This window comes from Melopsittacus undulatus, chromosome Z (genome assembly GCF_012275295.1).
Source record: "Melopsittacus undulatus isolate bMelUnd1 chromosome Z, bMelUnd1.mat.Z, whole genome shotgun sequence".
Classification (NCBI taxonomy): Eukaryota; Metazoa; Chordata; class Aves; order Psittaciformes; family Psittaculidae; genus Melopsittacus; species Melopsittacus undulatus.
Window position 1 is genome coordinate 61,459,360 of NC_047557.1, and position 23,261 is coordinate 61,482,620.

Consider the following 23,261-nt stretch of genomic DNA (forward strand, 5'->3'; position numbering starts at 1 on the left):
GGGATGCGGCCGAGTTGCAGGCCGGAGCTAGGCCGGCAGCGTCAGCTCCCAGCCCGGCCCCCATTGCAGAGGGAAGACCAGATCCGGACTCCCGCGGGTCCCGGGGGTGGACACCGCTGCCCGCCCATGGCTCCCCACCGGTGTCGCCCATACGCGGCCTGCGACCCAGGAGGCGGTGGGGGTCCGGGCTGGCGTACCTGGTAGACAGTGGAGCCCGTGTCGGGGGGTGACCCTACCGCTGCCACCGCCTCACCCCGGTAGCCGCGGGCTGGTGGGGCGCTGCTCAGCAGCTGCCAGCGGCCCAGCAGCCGCCGGGAGCCCAGCAGCATGACGGTGCGTCGAGCCGAGCAGAGCCAAGCCGAGCAGAGCCGGCAGTCCCAGGCCCGCGGGGCCCCTCCTCCCGCCGCAGCCAATGGGCATGAGCGGGGCCCTGGGACCTGGCAGGTCAGCACCGTCGTTACCAGCGGTGTGCCGTGCCTCCGGTCGTGCGGCTGTGACCGTGAGAACCGAACTCGTACAACGCAAAAGCCTTTCTCTTTGGCGGTCGGCGACAGGGTACCGCAACCTCCCCCAGGCCAAGGCTGCAAGACAACGCTGAAGAACTCCCGTCGGAAGCCTTTTGTTCCCAGCCGGGGTTACACACTTGTGCCTCCCCAAAGAGTCCTTGCCCTTTTGTTACCTGCAGAACCGCTGAGATGCTACAGCAAGAGTGGCAGATCATTTATTTTTTTTTCTATTGTCCCTTGTGTGAAAGCTTTGCTGTTTTTCCAGCATTCCAGTTTTATTTTGTATTTACAGAGAGAAAACAGTGTGAAGCCCGGTAGAAAGTCAGTTAGGCTTGTATGCTAAAACATACCTCAAACCAGAGACACCCCCACCACACAATCCCTGTTCAACTATACTTAAGTCTGTTACCATCGTGTGCACCCCAGTGCTGCAGTCAGAGCGTTAGCCATCCATTTAGCCTACACTTTCACTAACTTACTATACCTATGAACATTTAAAAACCACAAGTAATATTCCAAGAAAGGGATACAGAGGCAATATAAAATAATTTATTCACATAATTCATAGCAGAGAATATGACTACTTTCTTTGAAACAGATATAAGCAGCGATAAAGGGTGTTGGACAACTCCAAGCAAAGAAGTCTTATGCCACATTTTCACAGAAATGCTAAACTAATAGGGATTGAGATTTCTACATTTTCTTACCTAACTTCACCATTATAAAACTTTCATACACAAACAGAACACAAAGTGGTCATATCCTTATTCAAATTAAATTTGTTCTTAAGGAAAAAAAAACCCAAACAAACCCAAAACCCTCTAACAAAGTGCATGTGACTAACTGCAGGGGAAAAAAATGTGTGTGTAGCCCAAACTAACAGGTAGATAAGGCACCTTAATTATTAGTAATGAAATAGTTGGGTGGTTTTTTATCTTGTAATAAGAATGCAAGCTAAAATGTATAGACCTAAATGTGGAATGGTTATCACTTCAAAGTATTTAGGGCAATTATTTTATAGTGACGCCCCACAAATCTGTTCTAGTCCCTTGTAAGTGCAAGTGATTTAAACAAGCCACATGTATCTGGAATCTAACTCATACATAAAATAATATCTGCAAGATATACAATACATGGCCCTTTATGTGTAGATCAATCTATGTTTTAACATTTACAAGTAAGACAATATTTAGATAAACATTTCAAGTTGTATGGATTAGGCAAAGGACAAGATACTATCTGAACATAAACTGATGGTGATGGGTGGTTTTGGGGTCTTTTGGATGGTTAGGGGGATTGAGAGTATGGTTTCAAGTAAGTTCACAGTGGGACTGTTAGTCCCTTTTCCATCACTTCAAGAAGATACTTCTGCTAGACACATTTGATTGACTGACGCCTGCTAATGTAGAAATTTGGAGTAACAATAGCTTTTCTGTTTATTTTTTCTCATGGACAAAATTTCAAAGATTCCTTTAGAAGCCTTGCCTTCTGAAAAGACAAGCAGTCTCACAAGTACTTAAACTACTTATATGAAAATCTCTGCCAGTAAATGATCATCCAGTCCAAAGCTGAAGATAGGTTGGTTTGTTATGCTCCTTAAAAGCATAACAATACCATTTAAACATCGGTTTAGTAATAAATAATTTGTTTTGCAAAAGTACTTGCTGGTATGAAGTAACAGGAGAAAAATGTAGAGTGCTTAACTCTCCACACTCATTTTTGTGCAAGAAGCAGTTTCAGAATAAATACTGACATGTGGGTGACCATCTGACTTTGAGACTGCATGAACCTTATTGCCTCAAGAAGACAATCTTCTTGACGAGGCAAGTAAAAAAGTCATAAAACTGCATCACCATTTTATAGTGAGTTGCAGCACAAGCAGACATCCAACATGAAGAAAACCATTCAAATCCTACTCCTTCAAAGTAGCAAATCCTCAAAGCAATCACATTATCTAATCATGATGTAAATCCTGCCTCTTTGCACTACTTTGCACAAGGGAAACCAAGGAAATCAGCAGATACACAAACACCTACACATAAAACCAAAGAAAAGAAATGGTATTTATCCCCTTGTTTTCATATTTAGAAGGAAATTAGCATCTGTATTAGGAAAGATTAACCTCTTCCTCCAACTCCAACAGGACTGCTGCAAAAATTAATGCTGCATGGCATTTTTAATAAATTGTGTTTTTCCAGTTATTCTGAATAACTTTTTAAAGAACTAAACCTATTTGGCTTTTCAGCTAGGATCTTTCAATTAATGTGGTTAAAAACACTTATAAAAATACATCATTTGAAGATGTTAATAAAAATACCTGCAGTGCTGAACATACCTATGTATTTACTACACTACTTCCAGTATTTGCATCTTTATCTACGGAGATTACACTAAAGATAAAAGGTTCATTCCTCCTTCTAACACACTAACGTAACATACTTCACAAAAAGAAGTAAAGAACTTGTACAGCCAGTACCACAAGCTTTATCATTAAAATTCAAAAGGATACTTGTCACAAAAATTAAGCATTTTTTCATTGCACTTTTCTCGAAGATAGTCATGCATCCATTATCAGTATCTAAAGTGAAACTACAAGCTACCAGGTGCTGCTTTGGTACAATGACATCAATGTAGAGGTTTAGATTATATCAACATTTTAGAAGTATCCAGGCGGCTTCAGAAGAAATACATTTCACCTTTATGGAATTAAAACCACCTTGGCTGACATAAAGTGTGGTATAATCGACATAAGAACTTTGAAAAAATACTCTTTTCTTGCTGCATTACACTCTCAGATCCTAGGTTTTTATAAAGCTGACTTGCTATTCTGAATCATCCACTTCCATAAAGATGTCACTGAAAAAATACTCGGAGATTCTGGTTGGTTCTTCCTCCTTCTCTTGATCTTTATCACAAAGGGGTGGCTTCTCAGGTGGCTTGTTACTTGGAACCTAAAACAAAAAGAAAAAGCTCCTCTTAACAGTCTTAATCTGTTCGTCTGTACATATGTATATATATATACGCACACATACATACACATGCGCAAACACACACACATATATATATGCACTTGAGCTTTCAATTTAGATAGAAAGGTTAGACAAAAGAATCAGTGTTTACTGAATACAGGAAACACGTATTCATACCTGCAGTAAAAAAAACAACTCACTTCCCTTGTAAGTTTCCAAGATATGCACAAGTCACGATTTATTCACTGGGATAGGGATCTCAAAACACAAATACTACATACCACCTACCCACTCCTGAAATAACTAGTTCACTGTTCTTCATATCTCAAAATAGCAAGGGCATTCAAAGGTAAACACATACTGGAACTGCAGCATCAGCAGCTATATTCTCATACTCCACAGATGATGATGCGCTTGTAGAGGGAAGAGAACAAGATTCCCTGTCGTCCTTAGGAGATGGAGTGTGGTTTTTTGGGTTTCGCTTTGGACTCACAAGCCGAGGTTTTGGGATCTTCCCTCTATTCCTTTTGGAATTTTCTGCAGCCTCAGAACTACTTTTTGTGCAAATTAAAGATAAAAATCCCAACGGTTTTCGTCCACGTCTGCTCAAAAAAGAAAAAGCCAGGATGTAACAGGTTTGCTCAATGAATGGAAGATATGTATATAGAGAAGTCTGACTCATAACAAAGGAAACACACACCTCTGACATCTATGAAAAAATCCAAGAAAAAAAACGAACAAAATCATTCTGAGAAAGGCTTTTGGATTACAGAATATTCTGGCACAAGATTTTATTGAAGAGTTGCAGAGATGCTCAACAATCTCCATCCCTGAGAACAAGAATGTACTATTTGCTCCTAAAGCAGAGCCGGTAACAAGCCACCACATCTTCAGAAAGAAATTCCCAAAGGAACTGAGACATACTCCCAAAGAACGAACAGAAAAGAGCATCCTTTATGTAATCAATGGAAAAAGAAACCTGATTCCCAAGGATGGGGCTACAGCAGACTATCTGCTGCAGCCCATTACCAGCATCATACCTAGTACTAGTACACTTACAGGTACACAGAGTATCAGCTTTTTATGTTGTTAAAAGAGTTTACAACTTAGTAAAACTTAAAGGCAAAGATTCTGATGTCAGTGCATTGTCATCCCAGTTGCTGTGGAAGTCTCAGTACAAATAACCAGGTTTGGTACTCACACAAGCATAATGAAAGAGTAAACGACAGCATCAGAGAAGACCAATAGAGCACCACAACTTCAGTGAGCAACAGAGAGCAGGAACCCAAAACACTTAAGCATTATAGAAATATATATTAAAAACATCCACAATCAGATGGTTAAACAAAAGGAGTATTCTCTGAGCTGTCAAGACTGAAACTCCTTTGGGGATATGACACATCTTAAGTTAGTCCTAAAAATCCTGTGTGCTGAGTACCATACCCGTAACAAATCTTATTGGCAGAAGGACAAAAATCAAAACAAGCGGATGGGTGTATATATCACAACATTAGACTCACCTCAGGAAAACAACAATTATTCTAAATCTGTATCATGGCCAACTGATGTCTGCCTCACCAGAGGCATCTGTCAGTGTCTAAAGTAGACATACCATACTTCAGTAGTGTCCCTTGGTCAATCTGCTCACTTAAATGAGTAACTCAAATTTCAAAGCAGACAATTTGTTTCTTTCTAATTTGCTGAAGAGGATACAAACTGTAACTCTAGCCATATAGGTCATAAACAACAGTACTGCCCTTCTTGTAATACTAGGTGGAAAAAAGATATGAAAATCTCAATATGGGAAAATGGTCCTTTTTTACGGAAAAAGCCAACAAAGCATTGCATAAATACCTGACTAATGGAGTTTTTGAAGATGATGCTAGGCTTCCAGCATGTTCCACCTGTTCAGATTCATGCACTTCCCCCTGCTTCCCTTGTCCACTTATTTCTGCTTTTCTGTTAGGGGACAATCTAGACACCACTTCCTCTTTCTCTCTGGATGCTGTATTCTCCAAAGTCTCAAGTTGGCTCCTGTCAGCCAGTGGTGACATAGATTTGGATACCAGCACAGAGGGAGGTACTTTCTCTTTTGCTGAAGCCTCTGTCTTTTGAAAAGGATTCCCTGTAAAAGTAGTTGAGAGTCATTTAAAGACTTCTGTTACTCAACTTCAGAGATAACAGAACAGCCCCAAAGACACGTGTGATGTTAAGAAGGCTTGCAACATTACAAGAGAAGGGATGAATTTCTTTCTTTTTTTTTTGGTAATTTTATTTTCTGAAGTCCTCACTAAGGATTAAAGGTTCATGGTCTACTTTTAAAGTCTGTAAGATCTTACAGATGTTACGGCAAAAAGCTGGAAAAGCTGGTAGAAGTGTGGTTTTACAGCACATGCACACATACACACTTTCAGAACACCACTACACTTAGTCAAGTCATCTGGCTGTTTAAGCTTCTACAATTACACCTTAAAGTCTTTCTCAGGGCCAAAAAGCACTTTGCCAAACCCTTCACAGGCTCATTGAAGACTGCATTGTCAGCACTGCAGCTTTCTCTCTGATTCTTCAGAGGCAGACAAGATTTTCAAACAGTTATGTTTTGTGCATATTTTTTAAAAAAGACAAAGTAAAATAAAAAATGAATTACTGTGGTTAAAAAATAGTACAGATAAAATATCAGTTAGTGCCTGTGCTTATTAGTGCTCTCCAACAGGTGGAAATATTAAGAGAAGATATGTTTAGCCCCGAAAACTTCCCAAATTTCACAGACTAGCTACACAAATGTTTTTAGAACCTTTATTAAATTAACAATTATATAATCCAACACAGATAGTTCATACCAAAACACATGGAATAGTGATATTAAGCTAAACTTGTTCCTATTTTTACGTTGGATAGCCTCAGACAGGACAATTCAGCACAATAACAGCATTAAATTGTGATGTATTAAGCATTTATATTCATTATATACTTTGGTTTACAAGTTTAAGTATACCTACCTGAAGTTACCACTGGAGCATTTGTGGATTTAATTGAATGAGTCTGTATTTTAAAAAGAAAGAGAAAGGTTATTTGTCTTTTTTTCTCAATACAGAAGAGAAAATGAAAGCTGATACAGCCACATCACACATGTACAGTTCTATGAACAGCACTGATACAGAAGACTACATCTTCAGTACAGTGTCATTCATGACTTAACTCATTTCCTAAGCAGGCTTTTCAAGGTGTTATGACAAATGATTCAAGACAAGGATGTCAAGATGAGAGATCAGTGAAAAGGCTTGTTAACTAGTCCTTCCTAGAAAAGCTCTCTGAATTATGCAGGGAATGTTCACTCATTCCTTCACCCAGATATACTACACAATCTTAGCTTACTCAGAAAAAGCAGTGGCAGTCACTGCTATAAACTTGGACATATTCTAAATGCACAGAAGGAAGATGGAAACATGCTGCCTAGTTTTTATTTGTAGCTTGTTCTTTTAAACTAATACTTGTGATGTTAAAATGAGACAGGAACATATATCTAACTTCTTCATGAAGCAACAGACACCATGAGGAATCATAACACTGTTCAGTGAACCAGACAGTTGCCAATCATTCTATGAAGATCCAGAGTTCCACCTCCAACAGTGTCATTGTTGGAAAGGCTGTAGTGAATGAACCAAGACAGTCACATAACCAGTTTGCCTACTAGGAAGCCTGATAATAAAGCCCGAGAGCCTATAGAATCTCCAGAAGAACTGATACTATATTAACAGTCCCTAAACTGTTGTGAAGTTCAAAATAAAAAGTAATCTGTGAATGCTGATTTAAGTTGTACAGGCAGCTCATTTTTACACAAGTGACACCAATAAACAAAAAACATAATTAAGATGCTTGATTACATTTTATGCATCTACAGTTTGCATAAAGACTCGTGGACTGAATTATGATCTCACCTCATAAGTGGTTTCCAAGTTATCTTCCACTACAACAGTAGAGAGAATTTTCTTGGCTGAAGGAAAATCATTCTCTTCAAGGTTAGCAGCTGATCTTTTCCGAGTTGTCTGTAAATTTGGGACAGGCTCCACTGATGCACTCTCTAGTTGTTCAGTTTCCATATTGCTGTTTAAAGGTGCAGTAAATTCATCAGCTGCAGTTATTGAGGATCCAATACTGTATATATACGAAGCCATTACGACGACTGTACAAAAGCCCGAATTTACTTTGCATAACATTTCTGTATGGAAATTACACATGGATCTGTGGGATACTCTTTCTTGCTTTATATCTAATACTAATTTCAAATGTACTATTTACTACTGAGAAACATTTTTCTGTGTTATTTTGAGTTAGAGAATTAAGCTTTTCTAGTCATAATTCAACCTAATTACTTCTAGAAACTGTTCTATTTGAATTTGAATTGTACTTGCTATTTTAATAAAATGTAAAAATAAGACAAGTGATTAACTGCCTAGGAGTTCCTACAATATAGTATTATCTATACATACAGTTTAATCTTTAGCCCATGCTCCCACCCTGTCCTCCACTCCCCAGTATGGTCTCAAAAGACAACAAGTCATCTAGGGGAGCAGCAGACTTGGGAGATAAGGTAAAGCAGAAGGGAACAGTGAGACAGATCATATACCCTAACTCTGTCTACTAGCAATTCTGTCTACTAACAGTAGTTCCACAGGAGTTAGAATTCTTAACATTTTGTAGCCAAAATTCATAGTGTTGCCAGAATTCATTGTGTAGCCAACAGTCACCCAAAGACCTATCCTTTTAATAACTCAGGGAATGACATCAACATTTGATGTTACATGGAAAGTTATCCACAATGATGTGGAATTGCATCACACCTCTCGCTGTGATCTGAGGACCTATATTAATATAGCAATAGTGCTTTTTACAACTTTGCAACACTTCTTATTCTTCAGAATGCCTTTTTCTCCTGATGTGGGGTTTTTCCTCCTAAACTGACTTGGAGATTAAACTGTAATGCTGAAATTGCAATTTTGTTATATTGCATTGAGGAGTACTACTTGCAAAAGAAAATCAAACCCTTTGCATTGTAGTTCTGCAAACCAGTTATTATTGAGTAATTAATTTGTTTGCTTTTTCAGCTCTTCTGCCCTTTGAACATGGAACAAACTCAAGAGAGTATCTGAATTTATGTCCATGGTTTATCATGTTCTCCAGAACATTAAAAACTAAAAATCTACACTAAAAATCTGAAAGAGCAATTGATAAATACCCACTTTACAAAACTGTTACGGCAGTATAAAAGTGTAAACATACTTAGGTATTTCATTTCAATTACTTTTCATTCTAAGTATCCATGGCAGAATAGATTCAGACTGGACAAATGGTTTTTGCTAAAAGGGAAGACCTGCTCTTAAGGGTAAATCAGAATTAAGATTGACACCAGAATCCCAGCTAACTAAAACACTAGCTTAAAACTACTGAAGAGATCTTTCTCAAATCTGATGAGTGCCCTTTCCACTTCCTTTTCTCTGCCAAAATTACTTCCTTTTGCCTTTCTTTTTTTGAGAAGTTCTAATCTGTAAATGTCATCAATTTGATAGGTGGACCACTCGGTGGATAAAGAACTGGCTGGATGGTCACACTCAAAGAGTTGTGGTCAACGGTTCAATGTCTGTCTGGAGATCAGTAATGGGTGGTGTCCCTCAGGGATCGGTGTTGGGACCGGTCTTGTTTAATATTTTTGTTGCTGACATGGACAATGGGATTGAGTGAGCCCTCAGCAAGTTTGCTGATGACACCAAGCTGTGTGGTTCTGTTGATATGCTAGAGGGAAAGAATGCCATCCAGAGGGACCTTGACACACTTGTGAGGTGGGCTGATGCCAATCTCATGAAGTTTAACCATGCCAAGTGCAAGGTCCTACATCTGGGTCGAAGCAATCCCAGGCACAGCTACAGGTTGGGCAAAAAGGAAATTCATGGTAGTCCTGCGGAGAAGGACTTGGGGGTGTTGGTCAATGAGAAAATGAACATGAGCCGGCTGCAGTGTGCACTCACAGCCCAGAAAGCCAACCGTATCCTGGGCTGCATCAAGAGGAGCATGACCAGCAGGTGAAAGGAGGTGATCCTGCCCCTCTACTCTGCTCTTGTGAGACCTCACCTGGAGTATTGTGTGCAGTTCTGGTGTCCTCAACATAAAAAGGACATGGAACTGTTGGAACAAGTCCAGAGGAGGGCCACGAGGATGATCAGGGGACTGGAGCACCTCCCGTATGAAGACAGGCTGAGAAAGTTGGGGCTGTTCAGCCTGGAGAAGAGAAGGCTGCGTGGAGACCTCATAGCAGCCTTCCAGTATCTAAAGGGGGCCTACGAGGATGCTGGAGAGGGACTATTCATTAGGGACTGTAGTGATAGGGCAAGGGGTAACGGGTTGAAACTTAAACAGCAGAGGTTTATACTGGATCTAAGGAAGAAATTTTTTACTGTGAGGGTGGTGAGGTACTGGAATGGGTTGCCCAGGGAGGTAGTGAATGCTCCATCCCTGGCAGTGTTCAAGACTAGGCTGGATGAAGCCTTGGGTGATATGGTTTAGTGTGAGGTGTCCCTGCCCATGGCAGGGGGGTTGGAACTACATGATCTTGAGGTCCTTTCCAACCCTAACTATTCTATGATTCTATGTAATGTACATTTAGGAAACAAACAAGGCTCACAAAAAATACTTCACTTTACTCAAGAATAAAGCATTTACCTCTCCTCTTCAGTCACACTTGTTTTCCTTGCATCTTTTGGGCTGATAAGTATTGGGGCTGGTAGTGGTTCTGAAGTTTGTTCCAGCAAAACAGATGCATCAAACTCTTTTGAATCAGCTGGAATTTCCACCAATGTTAAAATGAATGTATGTTCCTCCTCTGGATATCTATGATCATTGTTCACTACTATCATTTTTTCAGGGAAATAAATAAATAATAAAAATCTGTTAACTCAAGTTTGAAATCACACTGTTCTTTTCATGCCCTCCCTACCCCAAGTAATTAAGTTTTAGGCACTCATTTCTCCACAGAAAAAGGCAGTGGGGATATTCTTGAGACAATTCTTTTTAGATGAGATATACATTGTCACCCCCTGGAGCCTATTCATTGCAGTGGAATCCTGATTACTGTTCAGAATGAAGAATATTAAAAATGCCTAGTAGGAATGGAGCTTTTTAAATGGGTGTTCTGGCATTAAAGAACAATTTGCAGTTTAATTAAACTTGTGTAATGGTGGTCAAGTGGTCCTTTGTCTTTAATTGCAACTGTCAGGTATTGTTACTTCTTTAAATGGCAGGAGTCTGCTGTTTTGATGGTAAACAAGGCTTTTTCCCCTTACTTCAGGCTTGCAGAAGAGAACCTGAGAAGTATAGTCTTGAATTTAATAAATGAAGAATATAAATGATTTAGTCAACAGGTGGACATTAAAAGATAACTGCCAAGTGCCACCCATTAGAATGAATTTAAGGTGAGAACATTTGTAAAGTTTTCAAAAGACCGAAAACAGTACTGCACCATTACTTAAGACAGATTCCATTCTTGACATAAAGCTGCTGTTATTTCAATCTCAAATCAGCTTTGATTCTTCATCTAATTAAAGATTATTTAAGATGCTCTGTCACAAGATTCTTGTAGTAACAGAGCATAACAATAGACGTCTAAGAAGTATTAGCCCCATCTTTCTCAGGAGTTAAAAGTTCAGACTGCAGTTTCTATGTAAAGTACATGTTCTGGGCTTTTGACACTGTGATTTTCCCATACCTCAGACAAGTATTGGTTCCAAAACAGCTCCATTTCAATTTGGTCTAGGGAAAAGAAGCCATCACCTTCATTTCGTTCATCACATCTAATCAGTTAGGCATTAATCTGCTGACTCACTACAGCTAAAACGAGGAAAGTCTGGTTGCCATCTTCTTTTTCCTTCTCCGATTCTTCTTCCTCCCCTGCTCCACACTTGCACAGTCCATCCCTTGTACTCACACAACTCTGACACTTGGCAGCTCTATAGCTCACTAAACCAGTGGAAAACTACACAGGTTTTCTCACTCTGTGACATCCACCTTTTGATGGACAAGTGAGTCAGAGGGTCATAAAACCTCTAACAACTGCTAAACCTAGCCCAAGTTAAGCAGCAGGAGCTCACAGCAGGGAGCAGAGAGCAAGAAGTTTTTCTTTCACTGATATTTAAACTTAATGAAGTACTATTCAAAACGTTCACAAGTTTGGTTTGTATCGACAACATTTAGTAAGAGGCTCAGGGGTGGAATGCACTTTACTGTGGGTCACTGTTTTTGTTAATGAAATAGATTTTTTAATAATGTAAATGAGAATGGTTTTGTTTTTTTCTTCTTTGTGTAACCACAAGATACACCACTGTTGGCTTTTGCTAACTTAGAATATTAGCACATTATACCTGAAGTCTCTTCTGTTCTGCTTATCCATTGTTGTTGATCATCCTGAGCACAAGCTTCATTCTAGAAATAACACAGTTGAAATAAAATGTTAATAAACCTGAGAAATAACTCTAGAAAACAGGAAAGAAACAAAGCACATCAAATGCTGAAGAGCCAAAATATCTAATGACATCATCATAATTACATTTGTCAGTTTTTTACTTCTAGCTATGCTAGGTTGAAGGATATTAGCCTAACAAGGACAAGAGACACTTGGGCAATATAAAAATTTATATGCAGCTCATTGTCTGTATTGATGGTTTGTCAAAATAAATCTATACTTCCTACAGCACAACTCTGTCAGAGATGACTCACACAATAAATTGCTCAGTGGCACTCAAAAAACAAATGCCACCAACCATTACAAAAATCACTGAGTGCCAAAGAAAAACACCAAGCTCTGCAACTCATCCATCTCTTTTTTTTTATGGCATACACCTTTGCTAAAAACAGGTATACTCTACTGCAAGTAGCCTCTTCTAACACTCTCTGCCAGTCCTGTAAGACCAAATCATTCTTTTACCTTGTTCTACCATAAGATCACCGTGACACATTAACAGGTTGCACTGAATGAATACAAGTCCAAGGTAACTTCTTCCATCAAAACTCTTTAAAAAATTGCCCCAAAAATTTACTAGCATTTATTTATCACTTACTGCTGAAATGCTATAACTGAGGCTTGCAAAGATTAAGGTTGTAAAAAAAATTAAGTTTGGTTATGCCTTTGTAAAAAAAGGAAATTTAATACACCAGCTGCCTTCAAAATGTACCAGGTCTTTAAAATGGGAGAGTACATTTTCATGGAAAACCTCTTCCTCCATAGGATTTCAGAAACTGGACACTTCTAGACTGTAATTAAATGGAGTTCTTTACCTGAGTAAAGTTGATTGTGCACATACTGTTCTCAGAAGGATAAAGATTTTGCTCGGGAAGTCCATCCACAGAACTCTGATTTGGACAGTCCTCTAGTCCAAGGTGAGACTTTTCAGGTGTTGGTGATGTAGTTCGCAATTCTCCTGATTTTCCATGAGCATCTCTCATGTCTTTATCTGTTCTGTAAGGTATGTATCTAGTTAATTTGAAATCAGTTTGAGATGGTCTGTGCATGGGCTAAATTCTGTACAATTACGCATTTAATATGAAGCCCATGCAGTAGTTACAGAGAAACAGGTCACTTGTTTAAATACTAGATCATTCTACTGATGAGAACACATAATGCTCAAACAAGTCTAAATAACCTATTTCAGGAAAAAGCCTCCCTAACATCACCAATTCAGATCTTATTAGAAAAAGCATGACCAAGCAGGAAGTCTTACAAGCTCATTAACATCTCTAAATTGATCAAATCCTTAACATTTCAGATGCAGTTTCATGGGAGACAATCAAGCAGCAAAGTGATTACTAAGTTCTGAAACAGCAAACAGAAGTTCATGTTTTTGCCTCTAAGATCTGTAGGACAAGAAGGAAAACCCTTAAAGTAACAGTCTAACCTGCACACTTAAATGCATAAACACACAACATATGTAAGCACAGCTTCCATCACAGACACATGCTATATATTCACTTCAGCTGCACATTTTTAAGAAACTTCAGGAATAAAGCCAATATCCACTGATGATTCTTCCTACCTCTCAATTTTGTGTGCTTGCTTGTTAAGTTCCACACTTTTAGTTGCAAGGTCATGAAAAATTGAAGAATCATCTGTAGCTGGTCTGACCTGTTCTAGTTCCACCTTCTGCATTTCTGCAGTACCTGTCAGGGTTGTAGACTCTTAAGATAAGTAAGGATGAAAATCCAGTTAGTATTTTTTTGTGTGCGTGTGTATACATACATATATATATATGCACATATATACACTTATATTTTTATATATAAGCTTTTGTATATTAGAATGTATATATATATAGATAGATGTGTATATATAAACACACTACAAAATTATTAACCCCAGAATAAAAAGTAGGATTACCACTTTGAATTTGCTCTGGTTGTTCCACAAGTATATTTGTAGTAAGTGACTTCTGAATTATGTTGTCACTGGATGTCAATACTCCAAAGGCTGGCCCAGGCGCTAAGAGCCCACCTCTTGTCAGTCTCACACTATTCACTGTAGGCAAAGAGCTATCACTGCAAGTAAAAAGGAAAAACGCCATCAATACAGTTCTTGATTTTTGACAGTGCAGAGAAGAGATAAGAGAGACGGAGTAGATAAGACAATGAAGAGCTGAAATACAGGTGCAGAGGAGACAGAAGACTGTTTGGCAAAAAATTGAAGAGTATCTGGGAATTGGAAAAGTCAGGTATATTGCCAACTAGGATATTCCCTACCTACAGAAAAAAAACAAGTAATTGAGACATTTAAAAAATACAAAAAGATCAGAAATGTAACACCAATCAGATGTCAGAAAGTTCTGTTTATAACATAATAAAAGAACCACTGGATTTAAAATAATTTGTCTTTGATTATAATTTTCAGAGGAGTATAATCTGATAGTTTGTCACAGCAACCAACAAGTTAAACAGTCTTTTAAATAGTACATGATCACCAAGAGATTTTTTTTCTGAAAAGATGTTCCATCAAGCTGATTCAACATGCACAAATACTTGAGCAAAGTTAAAAAACAAAAGCATTAAAAACCCCATAATGATAGAAGATAAACCAGTTCCTTGCCATCTCTGTGCCAAATCTTTGATAAACATCCCACAGCAGCAGTGACACATAAGCAATTTCCCTTGGCCTAATTAGCGGTACGTTGGGAAAATGAGCTTGGTAATTAACAGTGATCCATACTTAACTAAGTCTGAACATTCTTTTCTCCCCACCATGGTAAACAACTTCAGGAGTAAAGAACCAAGTTTTAGATCCCCAAAGTTGTATATCAATGCCTCACGAAAGTTGTAAGAAAGAAACAAGAAGGGTTTTTCAGATTACATACCAAATTACATAAACTGAGAAATCTTTGCTAAAGCAAGGCTGTTTGCAATTCAACAAAAATAAACCTAGCAGAAGTAAGCAATGTCAGAAGACTTCTCTCCTTAAAGAAAATAAGTAGTAATTTAACCTGGTATATGTAGCATTTTTCTCAAAATATTCTTTGACATCTGTTCTTGTGCCAGTTCTCTGATTCTCTACGTTAATGTTGCTTTCATCCTCAAAAGGGACCAATTCCTTGGTAGAAGTGTCCGAAGAAAGCAAATGATGACTAGAAATTCTCTCGTCTCTGGAGCAGGCAGAGCTACTGGCCACATCCAACTCATCTTGAGTGGGTAACATATGTGTTCGTTCTGGTTAGAACAAGCAACAGAATAGAAAAGCATAATTTAAAAGACTAAGGTTTGGCACATACATAAAGCTGTTTCGGTTACCGAACATCAAATCTTGTTTAACAAAGTCTGCATTCTCCAAAGATGCAAATTCAAATCCCAGGTAAATACAGTCCTAAAGACACACTTTTGACAGTAATAAGGCAGAAACTAGCATTCAACCAACGAAAGCAGATCAATTCTAAATAGAAGACTACAGAAAAAGAAAAGACTAAACTCAGGTAATTTCAGATTCTAGCTAGTTAGCCAGAATAAGCTATCTTTCAGGTTAAAGGCCTGAAAGCATGACTGAGGTATGGTCATTGAAGCCTGATTCCTTTCTTTTGTCCAGTTTACATGACCAGCTTAATTCAAACATGTTCTTCCTAAGCCAGGTCTCAGAAACACTTTTCTAGCAAGGTGCCTTACTTTTTCCAGCCAAGCTGCATTGCCTAGTCTCAATATGCATTACATTTTAGCAGGGCTAAAAGCCTCTTGACTTTGCTGTGCACCAACACATGGAAGAGCTATACAGTCACTGCTCTGTCCCTTCTTAGGTGGACTCAAAGTTCAAGCAAGGGTTTGTCCCATAAATCAGATCATACCTTCAGTACTTGTTTTTAACTGGAACATTGGATCACCCATTGCAAGTAAAGTCATAGCAGCTTCAGTGCTTCCATCATTAATTCCTGCAAAGTTGTTCATACATGTTAAAAGCCACAAAGCACATTAACCACAAATCCATTTATCTGTTTGCCTACCACTAAGTGGGCATATTCAAAAAGACATTTCCATCCTCCATAGCTATTGTATTGAAATAAATTGAAAGGACAAAGTACGCTTCCCCTCCTTCAAGTAAGACACTAGGTACACCCAATCTCCAGTGGAGTCTGTATTTAAAATGTGAAAGCTATTCTAAAAATCAATAGATCCATAAGAGTTTGTAAAATCCCACATGGAAAGAATATTTGCTTCTGGAAGACTGTGATCACAGAGATCACAATCTTCATGCTATTTTACAGATTTAGGTTATTAAGGTCAGAGACCACAGTGATGACAAAGCTACAAATCTGCCCAATCTTTGTCTTAGTCACACATCAAGCAAGTGGCAAGTAAGCAACTTGTGGACAACTACCACAGCACAGGAAGGAGGTAGATGGGATACACAAAAGGCAATTCTGACCCTAGGAAACACAACTTGGCAACACTTGGTCCCCCTACTTGACAGGGAACAGTAAGAAAATAGTTTAAATCTTCTCCAAAACATAAAAATATCTAGTATCTCATGAGCAGGTTTTTTAAATAACATATATAAACCTGAAAACTTCCAGCAAGAATAACTACATACTGGTAACAAGTTAATGGGAAAGATATTAACAATATTGTTTCATATCTACCTTTGTCCACCTCTGGATTTTCATGCATGGTTGTTTCCTTAAATAAAAGAAAAACAGTATCAAAGTTCTAGATAAGATGAATGCATAATTTTAATTCAGTTACACACTTAAATTACAGGTAAATTCTGTCCAAAGTTTACCCTGGCTAACAACATTCACTTACATAGTTTTTCCAAAGCTGTGTCCTTATATCTCTACAGGACAGGCAAGAGTCTATTAAGTTATACCGTTACAAGCAGAGATGGCAGTCAGGCACAGGCACTTTCTATGTACTATGAAACAACAACAAAAAAACCATTCTTACTGCCATTGATGTGCTTAGTTTTTCCTCCCTCTGTACCACTCGATAGACAGATGCACAAGAGAGACTTTCAGCATCAGCAGCCACCCGCACATCTGGTATATTCACAGGTATTTCCAGCTATAAAAATAATTTTGAAAATATTTCAGGTTCTCAGCCCCAAAAGAAAATCTGTCAAATACAAGTTTTTTATAAACCACATATAATTAATAGATCTTAAACATTTAGTGGGATCCTTCCCAAAAATCAAGTCTTACACTACACACTTTCTGGTTTAAGACAGCACCATTTGTATGAACTGGAGACAGTGCTGCCTGTAAGTAATTGGAAATATCAGATAACCTAAAACTGGGTTTAGTTGTTGATTATTCTACCAAACTAAGTTATGCAGCTGAGATCTTCTATGATGGCTGTTTACTTCAAATGGATTTTGCTAGTTTTCACAGTTTTCTGCTTTTTAAGTCTTCAGGAAGTTGAAAACAGCTCAGCCTTCTTCCAGAGACAGATTAGGGAATACACACCTCCCTACTCCCCACCCCCCCAATTACTTTAGCTATTTATTTTTTAGTTCTTCTCCTTTAACACTGTCTTTGCACTGAGAGCTTTAGACATTTGGTATTTTCAGACACAAGGAACTGAAATTTGGCATAAAGGTTGCAGTATTTCTAGTGAGGTTCTTATGAAAAACACTGCTCAATCTGAATAGCTTTCAAAGGCTTGCACTTTTCATAGATGCTTTCCACTGATCTATTTAAATTTGACAACAGCTGAGTCCTCAGGTATCTAACCATATTCCTTCCTTACTAGAACTCGTGGCTCTTATGTGTTAAATCAGGAAACACACATGACATATATTCCACATCTTTGAAATGAAGGGATTCAGCAAAACCTTCTGTGCAGGAACTTTGCTGTCCATTACTGTTCTAGAATCACCCTTGGTGTTTTGACTGAGCTTTAAATTTTTTTACTCTTTCACCTGGAGAAGGAAACAGTGTGATAAATTCACTAGACAAAGATAAAAAAAATAATTAAAAAGAAATAATTAAGATTTCAATGAGAAGAGACGAAGATGACTCTCTCTTGTAAGCAAAAAGAACTGGAGTGAGTGAAAAGTAGTGATGAAAACCTGAAGAATGAACTGAACAGGTCAGATAAACAGATTTCGAGCAAAGTAAAAAGAAAAAAAAAAGAAAAAGTTGTGAAGAACATCACTAAGACAGGCCAGAAGGGCCAAAAAATGCAAAGATAGGGAAAAAGAGTAGACAAATGTCTAAACCTCTGAATGCAATCCCTTTCAAGAGACTTGAACACAGAGTCCCAAACTTCAATAGTTCCCTCATAACAAGAAATATGCCAATTCCTCTCTAGTGACTGGTCTTAGTAGATGTGATACCAAGTCTTTCTACAGTCTAACAATCTTGAGTTGTGTTCTAGTTTAACAGCAAAATTAAAACATGGGCCTGCACTCTAGGCTTAAACTTTCCAACTCTGCAAACTGTCCACAAAGAATAAAAACACATAACTTTCAAAAACTGGACCTCAGACTGATGGAGTATTCTGTCCAAAACCATGTGCCAGGTAACACCTCTCTACTCTCAGTGCCATTGTTAACAACATGAACTAAACTGGGATAAACCCCAATTTTTATGAGATTGTATTAGAATAAAAGCTTTTTAAACAATTGAAACAAAAGTACATATGCAGAACAGAGCTACATGATACCTCCTCCATGGTTTCCTCTATCTGAACAGGAATAGGTTCTGGAGATCGAAGACCTTTAGGAACAAACACTGGAGCTTTGTTTACTTCTTCCGGTGCAAAGCATTCATCTTCATCATCATGCTCAAAGTCATCTGCTGCCTCCTCCTCCTCCTCCTCTTCCTCCTCTTGAGAAGCCCGGAGGGTCACCAAGGTTATCTTTGAACTTTTGTGCTCCTTCACAGATTTCTTTCTATGTATAGCTTTCAAACTTTTGCCTCTAGTAACACTCAGTTTAACTTCTTGCCTTTGATTCCCCTTCTCCCTGCAATCAGCCTCACATTCAGAGGAAGAAGAGGCAGCAGTTCTTGGCTCAGAGACATGTTTTGGCAGCATTATCTGTTTCGATGGCCTCCTGGACTGCCTTCTAAAGTAAAGAACAAAAGCATGTTTAAAAAACAACAAAGTCCAACACATTCCAAACAAAGGGGTACTACAAATAACACCAAACTCAATGAGTAAAAAGGGACCACTGTGACCAACAATACAATCTATTTACTTCCTAATGTAAAGTGACAAAAATTCATCCACATACCATTTAATCAGAAATCCTAATTTCTTCATGTGTGCAAAAAATACTGATTATTAATCTGTAATAAGCAGTTTCAGAGCTTTGGAAAGCTCTGAAAATTTAATTTAAATTTAATTAAATTTACAAGATACAAAATTCTTTTATTAGAAAAGCATGAATTCATTTTCATTTTGAGGGATGTGTAAGTCAAATGCTTTTTATCTCATGGGAACGTTTCCAGTTCTCTTTTGCTAAGGCTGTACTAGGAGCCCCAAACTGTCACACTTCAGTTGATCAGACTAATGTCTAGAAACTAGAACTGTTAGATAACTAATTATCTGCTCCGGTTTATCACACAGGAATCTCTTCCCTCATCAGTTGCTGTTTCCCTCCTCAAAATTATGGGCATCGCCACTTGGAGTACCAAAAGCAATTCCAAACATCCCTCAAAACAACATCCTCCTTTGCAAACTGTTGTGGAGAGGAAACAAATAGCAGCAGTTCTAGCCTCCCTGGTATGAGACATGGAAATACTAGAGATGACCTGTCAAAGGGCCATAAAGATGCTGAAGGGCCTGAAGCATCTCTCCTGTGATGAAAAACTGAAAGTGGGGATAGTTCAGCCTGGAGATGGAGAAGGCTCAGAGGGATCTCTTCAATAGCTGTACAAAAACCTAAACGGAGGGTGCAGAGAGGATGGAGCTGTGCTCTTTTAGTGGTATCCAGTGACAAGACCAGAGGCAGTGGGCACAAACTGAAACACCAGAGGATCCTTCTGAACATCAGAAAATACTTTTCCACTGTAATTGAGCACTGGCACAGTTACCCAGAGAGACTGTGGAGTCTCTGTCTTTGGCAATAATCAAAAGGCATCTGGGCAGGGTATTGGGCAACCAGCTGTAGATGGCCCTGTGCAAGCAGGTAATGTCTGGAGGGCACTTCCAACCTCAACCATTCTGTGAAATTCTGCCACCACAGGAGCCACGAGGATTGTATGGCAAGCCTCTTTTCCTGTTAGCACAAAGACTCTGGGATATGATTTCAATGCAAGTTACAGAAGAGATTTTACACAGAGGCTCAGAGACAGATGGAAACGGGAAGCTAATTTCAGAAAACAGCAAAAGTAAATTGAGTTGAAGATGCTCTGTATCTGTTAAGATTGAACAAAATGTAGCTTATAACATAATCCAGAACTATTACATCTAAATGGCACTATTTGATTCATATTGCATGTACATAAAAGGTATCCTCTCCACCAAAGAACTAGGACACTGCACATTGTTGCATGAATTTTCCTGCTGGAAAGATAAAGTGAAGACTTAGAATACATCTTAGACAGCGTGCCCATTTCATGTTATTCTACCTACCACTTGGCAATTCAAGTGATTGCAAAAGGCACTGCTCAGTCTTTCTTTTAATGGTCCACATTTCTAGTGCATTGTACCCTAAGAACTGTACCCTGTCTGAGAAATCCAGGCAGCTAAACTCTTCATTATTTGCTTCTACGCTCTCCTGCAAAGTACCTTCTAAAAAGGAAAACCTTGGGAAGTCTGTTAAAAACTCTTGTACTACCTAAGGATGCCACCTAGTGACCTTCACAGTGTATCTAGTACAGCTCAGAACCTAACACTTCAAAAAGCAAATGCTGAATGAAAATAACTGGACAAATAAAAAAAGCTCTTTAAAAACTTTGTGTATTTTGCCAACAAGAAACTTCACCTTTCTGAGGTATCCTGAATGCTTCCTATTGTATCTTCAGATAGCTGTTGTTCTTCCTTATTGTGGCAGTTAGGTGGCATTTTAGAGGAACGGAGTGTTTCTGACTTCCTTCTTTTCTGATTTATGTCTAGATTGTCATCCTTGGCCAAACTCCCCACAGACAGCAGTACTTCCATGTCATCCTTTGAGTTGAGGGGGAAGAAAACACAAATAAACAAAAAACCAAATAGAATTAGCACAATATGTATCACCTGTAAAAAAAAATCATTGCAAGTTATAATCAAGACTTTAACCTGAGCCAAAATTTCACTTAAAAACTTCCATAAGCTCAAGGAGCTCAGAAGAAAATGAGCAACAGAAATATGACATGCAGGTAACCTCATGTATCATGAACATGACTGAAATTTCAGATTTTAAGTGAGATCTTTCAGATTTGGTAACAGAAATACACATAGTTCAAATATTAAATAAGCACGTATCCTTACTAGCCCAAAATGAATTTATGCACTTAAACAGCTTATTCAGATGTCCTACAAACAGCGGGTGCAGAACTAATCATTAGAAAGCATAGTCAGAAATATCTGAAAGGATTCTCACTTTTGAAGAAGGAGGTTCCTCAGATTCTCCTGCCACAGGCAGATTTTCTCCTTTATTTGCTTCTTCCGCAACTGGAGCAGCAGGGGTTTGTGTCACTGGAGATTCTTTTTCCCTATAAGCTCTTTTTAGGTTCGGTCTAATTCTTGGAAATGTTTTCCTTATGAATTGTCCTGATGCCAGAGCACCCAGCTTGCCTTCTTGGGAAGTCGATTTTTCAGCACTAGTAAATTTAAAGCAAATAAACCAAGCCAAAATTATGTCACTTGACTTTGGCTGGGAGAGGACAAAAACAGTTCTGAATTGATTAAGTTTTAATCAACAGTTATACAAAAGGGTTAGACTGATATACTGTCTTGTTTAAAATTGAGACAATTATCTTTTCAAATGCATATTTCTTATTTTGGGCATTTATCATTAACATGCACGGATAAATAAAAGGATTTCTTTGTCAAGGCATTTTTAATAAAGCAAAAAGTTGTGTTGCTAACCATACCAACATTAAAGTATCTGCAGCCTAATAAATGCTTAAGAGCTTATTTTAACAAGAACAGCAGTAAAATAGAAGAGCACACTGGAATCAACAAAAGACACATCACTCACATTTTACACAATTTCTATGTGTTTCATTTATAATTGCTTTATATGCAAATACAAACTAAATGAAAGAAAAGCATGGTCCAAAAGAGCTATGAGCTCATGCAGATCAACTGTGTACCAGATAAACAATGACAAGTAGTTCAGCTCAGCTAGAAGTGTGCTCTGAAAGCGTGGGAAGAAGCTGTCTATAGGCATTGAAAATTAAATGCTGGGGAAAGACAGCTAACAAGAAACGAAAAGAACTGACATATGCAAAGGTATCTCATGCACCAATTAAAGGCTTTTCAAATGCAGTTTTGCTAAACTCTAGCCTCACCTGCTTTGTTCACATAATGTGCTTTCAGAAATACAGGGCACCTGAGGTACCTCTTCCTGTTTCTGTTCCTCTTTGCTCAATACATCTGCTTGACACAATACAGCTTCATTTTTACCCTTTAATTTGCAATTAGGAAAAAAAAAGCATGAAGAAAAAGACAAGCAAGTTATTAAACCAAACTTGTATACATACAAACTACAGACCTCTGAGCTGTTTTACCAATCTGGATCAAAAAAAGATTCATGAGGGTAATCTGCCTAAGCATGTATTTCAATTTACAGATAAGCATGAATAGAAGTCTTAGTCCTGGGCTACCTAGAATTAGGTTCATAAATGCTATATGCACCCAAGCATTACGGGTTCTGTTTAGCACAGCTCTATTTAGTGTTCAATCAACTCTATGGAAACAAAACACTTTGGCAAATGGAAAAACCTTTTAAAACTGGACACTGCAGAGAACAGCACAGACACATGCAAGCCACTACAACCTCATATTCATAAGGCTTTATTACTTTTATTTCTGTATTTGCCATACTAATTCCACAAATAAGCCACTCAAACACGTCCCTCAGCACTTCAGGTTCATGACAGCTTCGTTAGTACCGAAGAGCATCAGACCTGCTGTGTTTCTACAGATTTCCATAGCACAGAGCAAATGTACATGCATGGTCCACAGGTCTAAAATAGCCAAAGCTGAACTGCAAACAACTACCTCAGCTAGGGGTTAGCTGACACTGCGGCACTAAGAGGCAAATTACAGATGCAGTACACTTGCACTCCTCTGTGGGATCATGGCACATAAGTACTCCAAGCTAGGTCTACACAGGTGCAAGAACAAA

The 23,261-nt window shown here is 38.5% G+C and overlaps 2 protein-coding genes across 2 annotated transcripts in view; both read right to left on the reverse strand.

Moving 5' to 3' along the window:
• MCCC2 (methylcrotonyl-CoA carboxylase subunit 2) overlaps positions 1 to 382 on the reverse strand; it is a 42,436-nt gene extending 42,054 nt beyond the window's left edge. Inside the window, exon 1 of the mRNA XM_005142984.2 lies at positions 198 to 382. Coding sequence (XP_005143041.1) covers positions 198 to 329 — 132 coding nt within the window. The 5' untranslated portion in view covers positions 330 to 382. The remainder of the gene's footprint in view (positions 1 to 197) is intronic.
• A 651-nt stretch (positions 383 to 1,033) lies between these two features.
• BDP1 (BDP1 general transcription factor IIIB subunit) overlaps positions 1,034 to 23,261 on the reverse strand; it is a 50,497-nt gene continuing 28,269 nt past the window's right edge. The window contains exons 23-40 of the mRNA XM_031043590.2: positions 22,423 to 22,538; positions 21,510 to 21,729; positions 20,913 to 21,094; positions 18,647 to 19,049; positions 16,928 to 17,044; positions 16,624 to 16,660; positions 15,832 to 15,915; positions 14,986 to 15,208; positions 13,893 to 14,050; positions 13,552 to 13,693; positions 12,797 to 12,977; positions 11,884 to 11,944; positions 10,190 to 10,373; positions 7,414 to 7,630; positions 6,475 to 6,517; positions 5,330 to 5,600; positions 3,837 to 4,077; positions 1,034 to 3,457 (exon numbers count right to left, since the gene is read on the reverse strand). Of these exons, the coding sequence (XP_030899450.2) occupies positions 3,329 to 3,457; positions 3,837 to 4,077; positions 5,330 to 5,600; positions 6,475 to 6,517; positions 7,414 to 7,630; positions 10,190 to 10,373; positions 11,884 to 11,944; positions 12,797 to 12,977; positions 13,552 to 13,693; positions 13,893 to 14,050; positions 14,986 to 15,208; positions 15,832 to 15,915; positions 16,624 to 16,660; positions 16,928 to 17,044; positions 18,647 to 19,049; positions 20,913 to 21,094; positions 21,510 to 21,729; positions 22,423 to 22,538 (3,009 nt within the window). The 3' untranslated portion in view covers positions 1,034 to 3,328. The remainder of the gene's footprint in view (positions 3,458 to 3,836; positions 4,078 to 5,329; positions 5,601 to 6,474; positions 6,518 to 7,413; positions 7,631 to 10,189; positions 10,374 to 11,883; positions 11,945 to 12,796; positions 12,978 to 13,551; positions 13,694 to 13,892; positions 14,051 to 14,985; positions 15,209 to 15,831; positions 15,916 to 16,623; positions 16,661 to 16,927; positions 17,045 to 18,646; positions 19,050 to 20,912; positions 21,095 to 21,509; positions 21,730 to 22,422; positions 22,539 to 23,261) is intronic.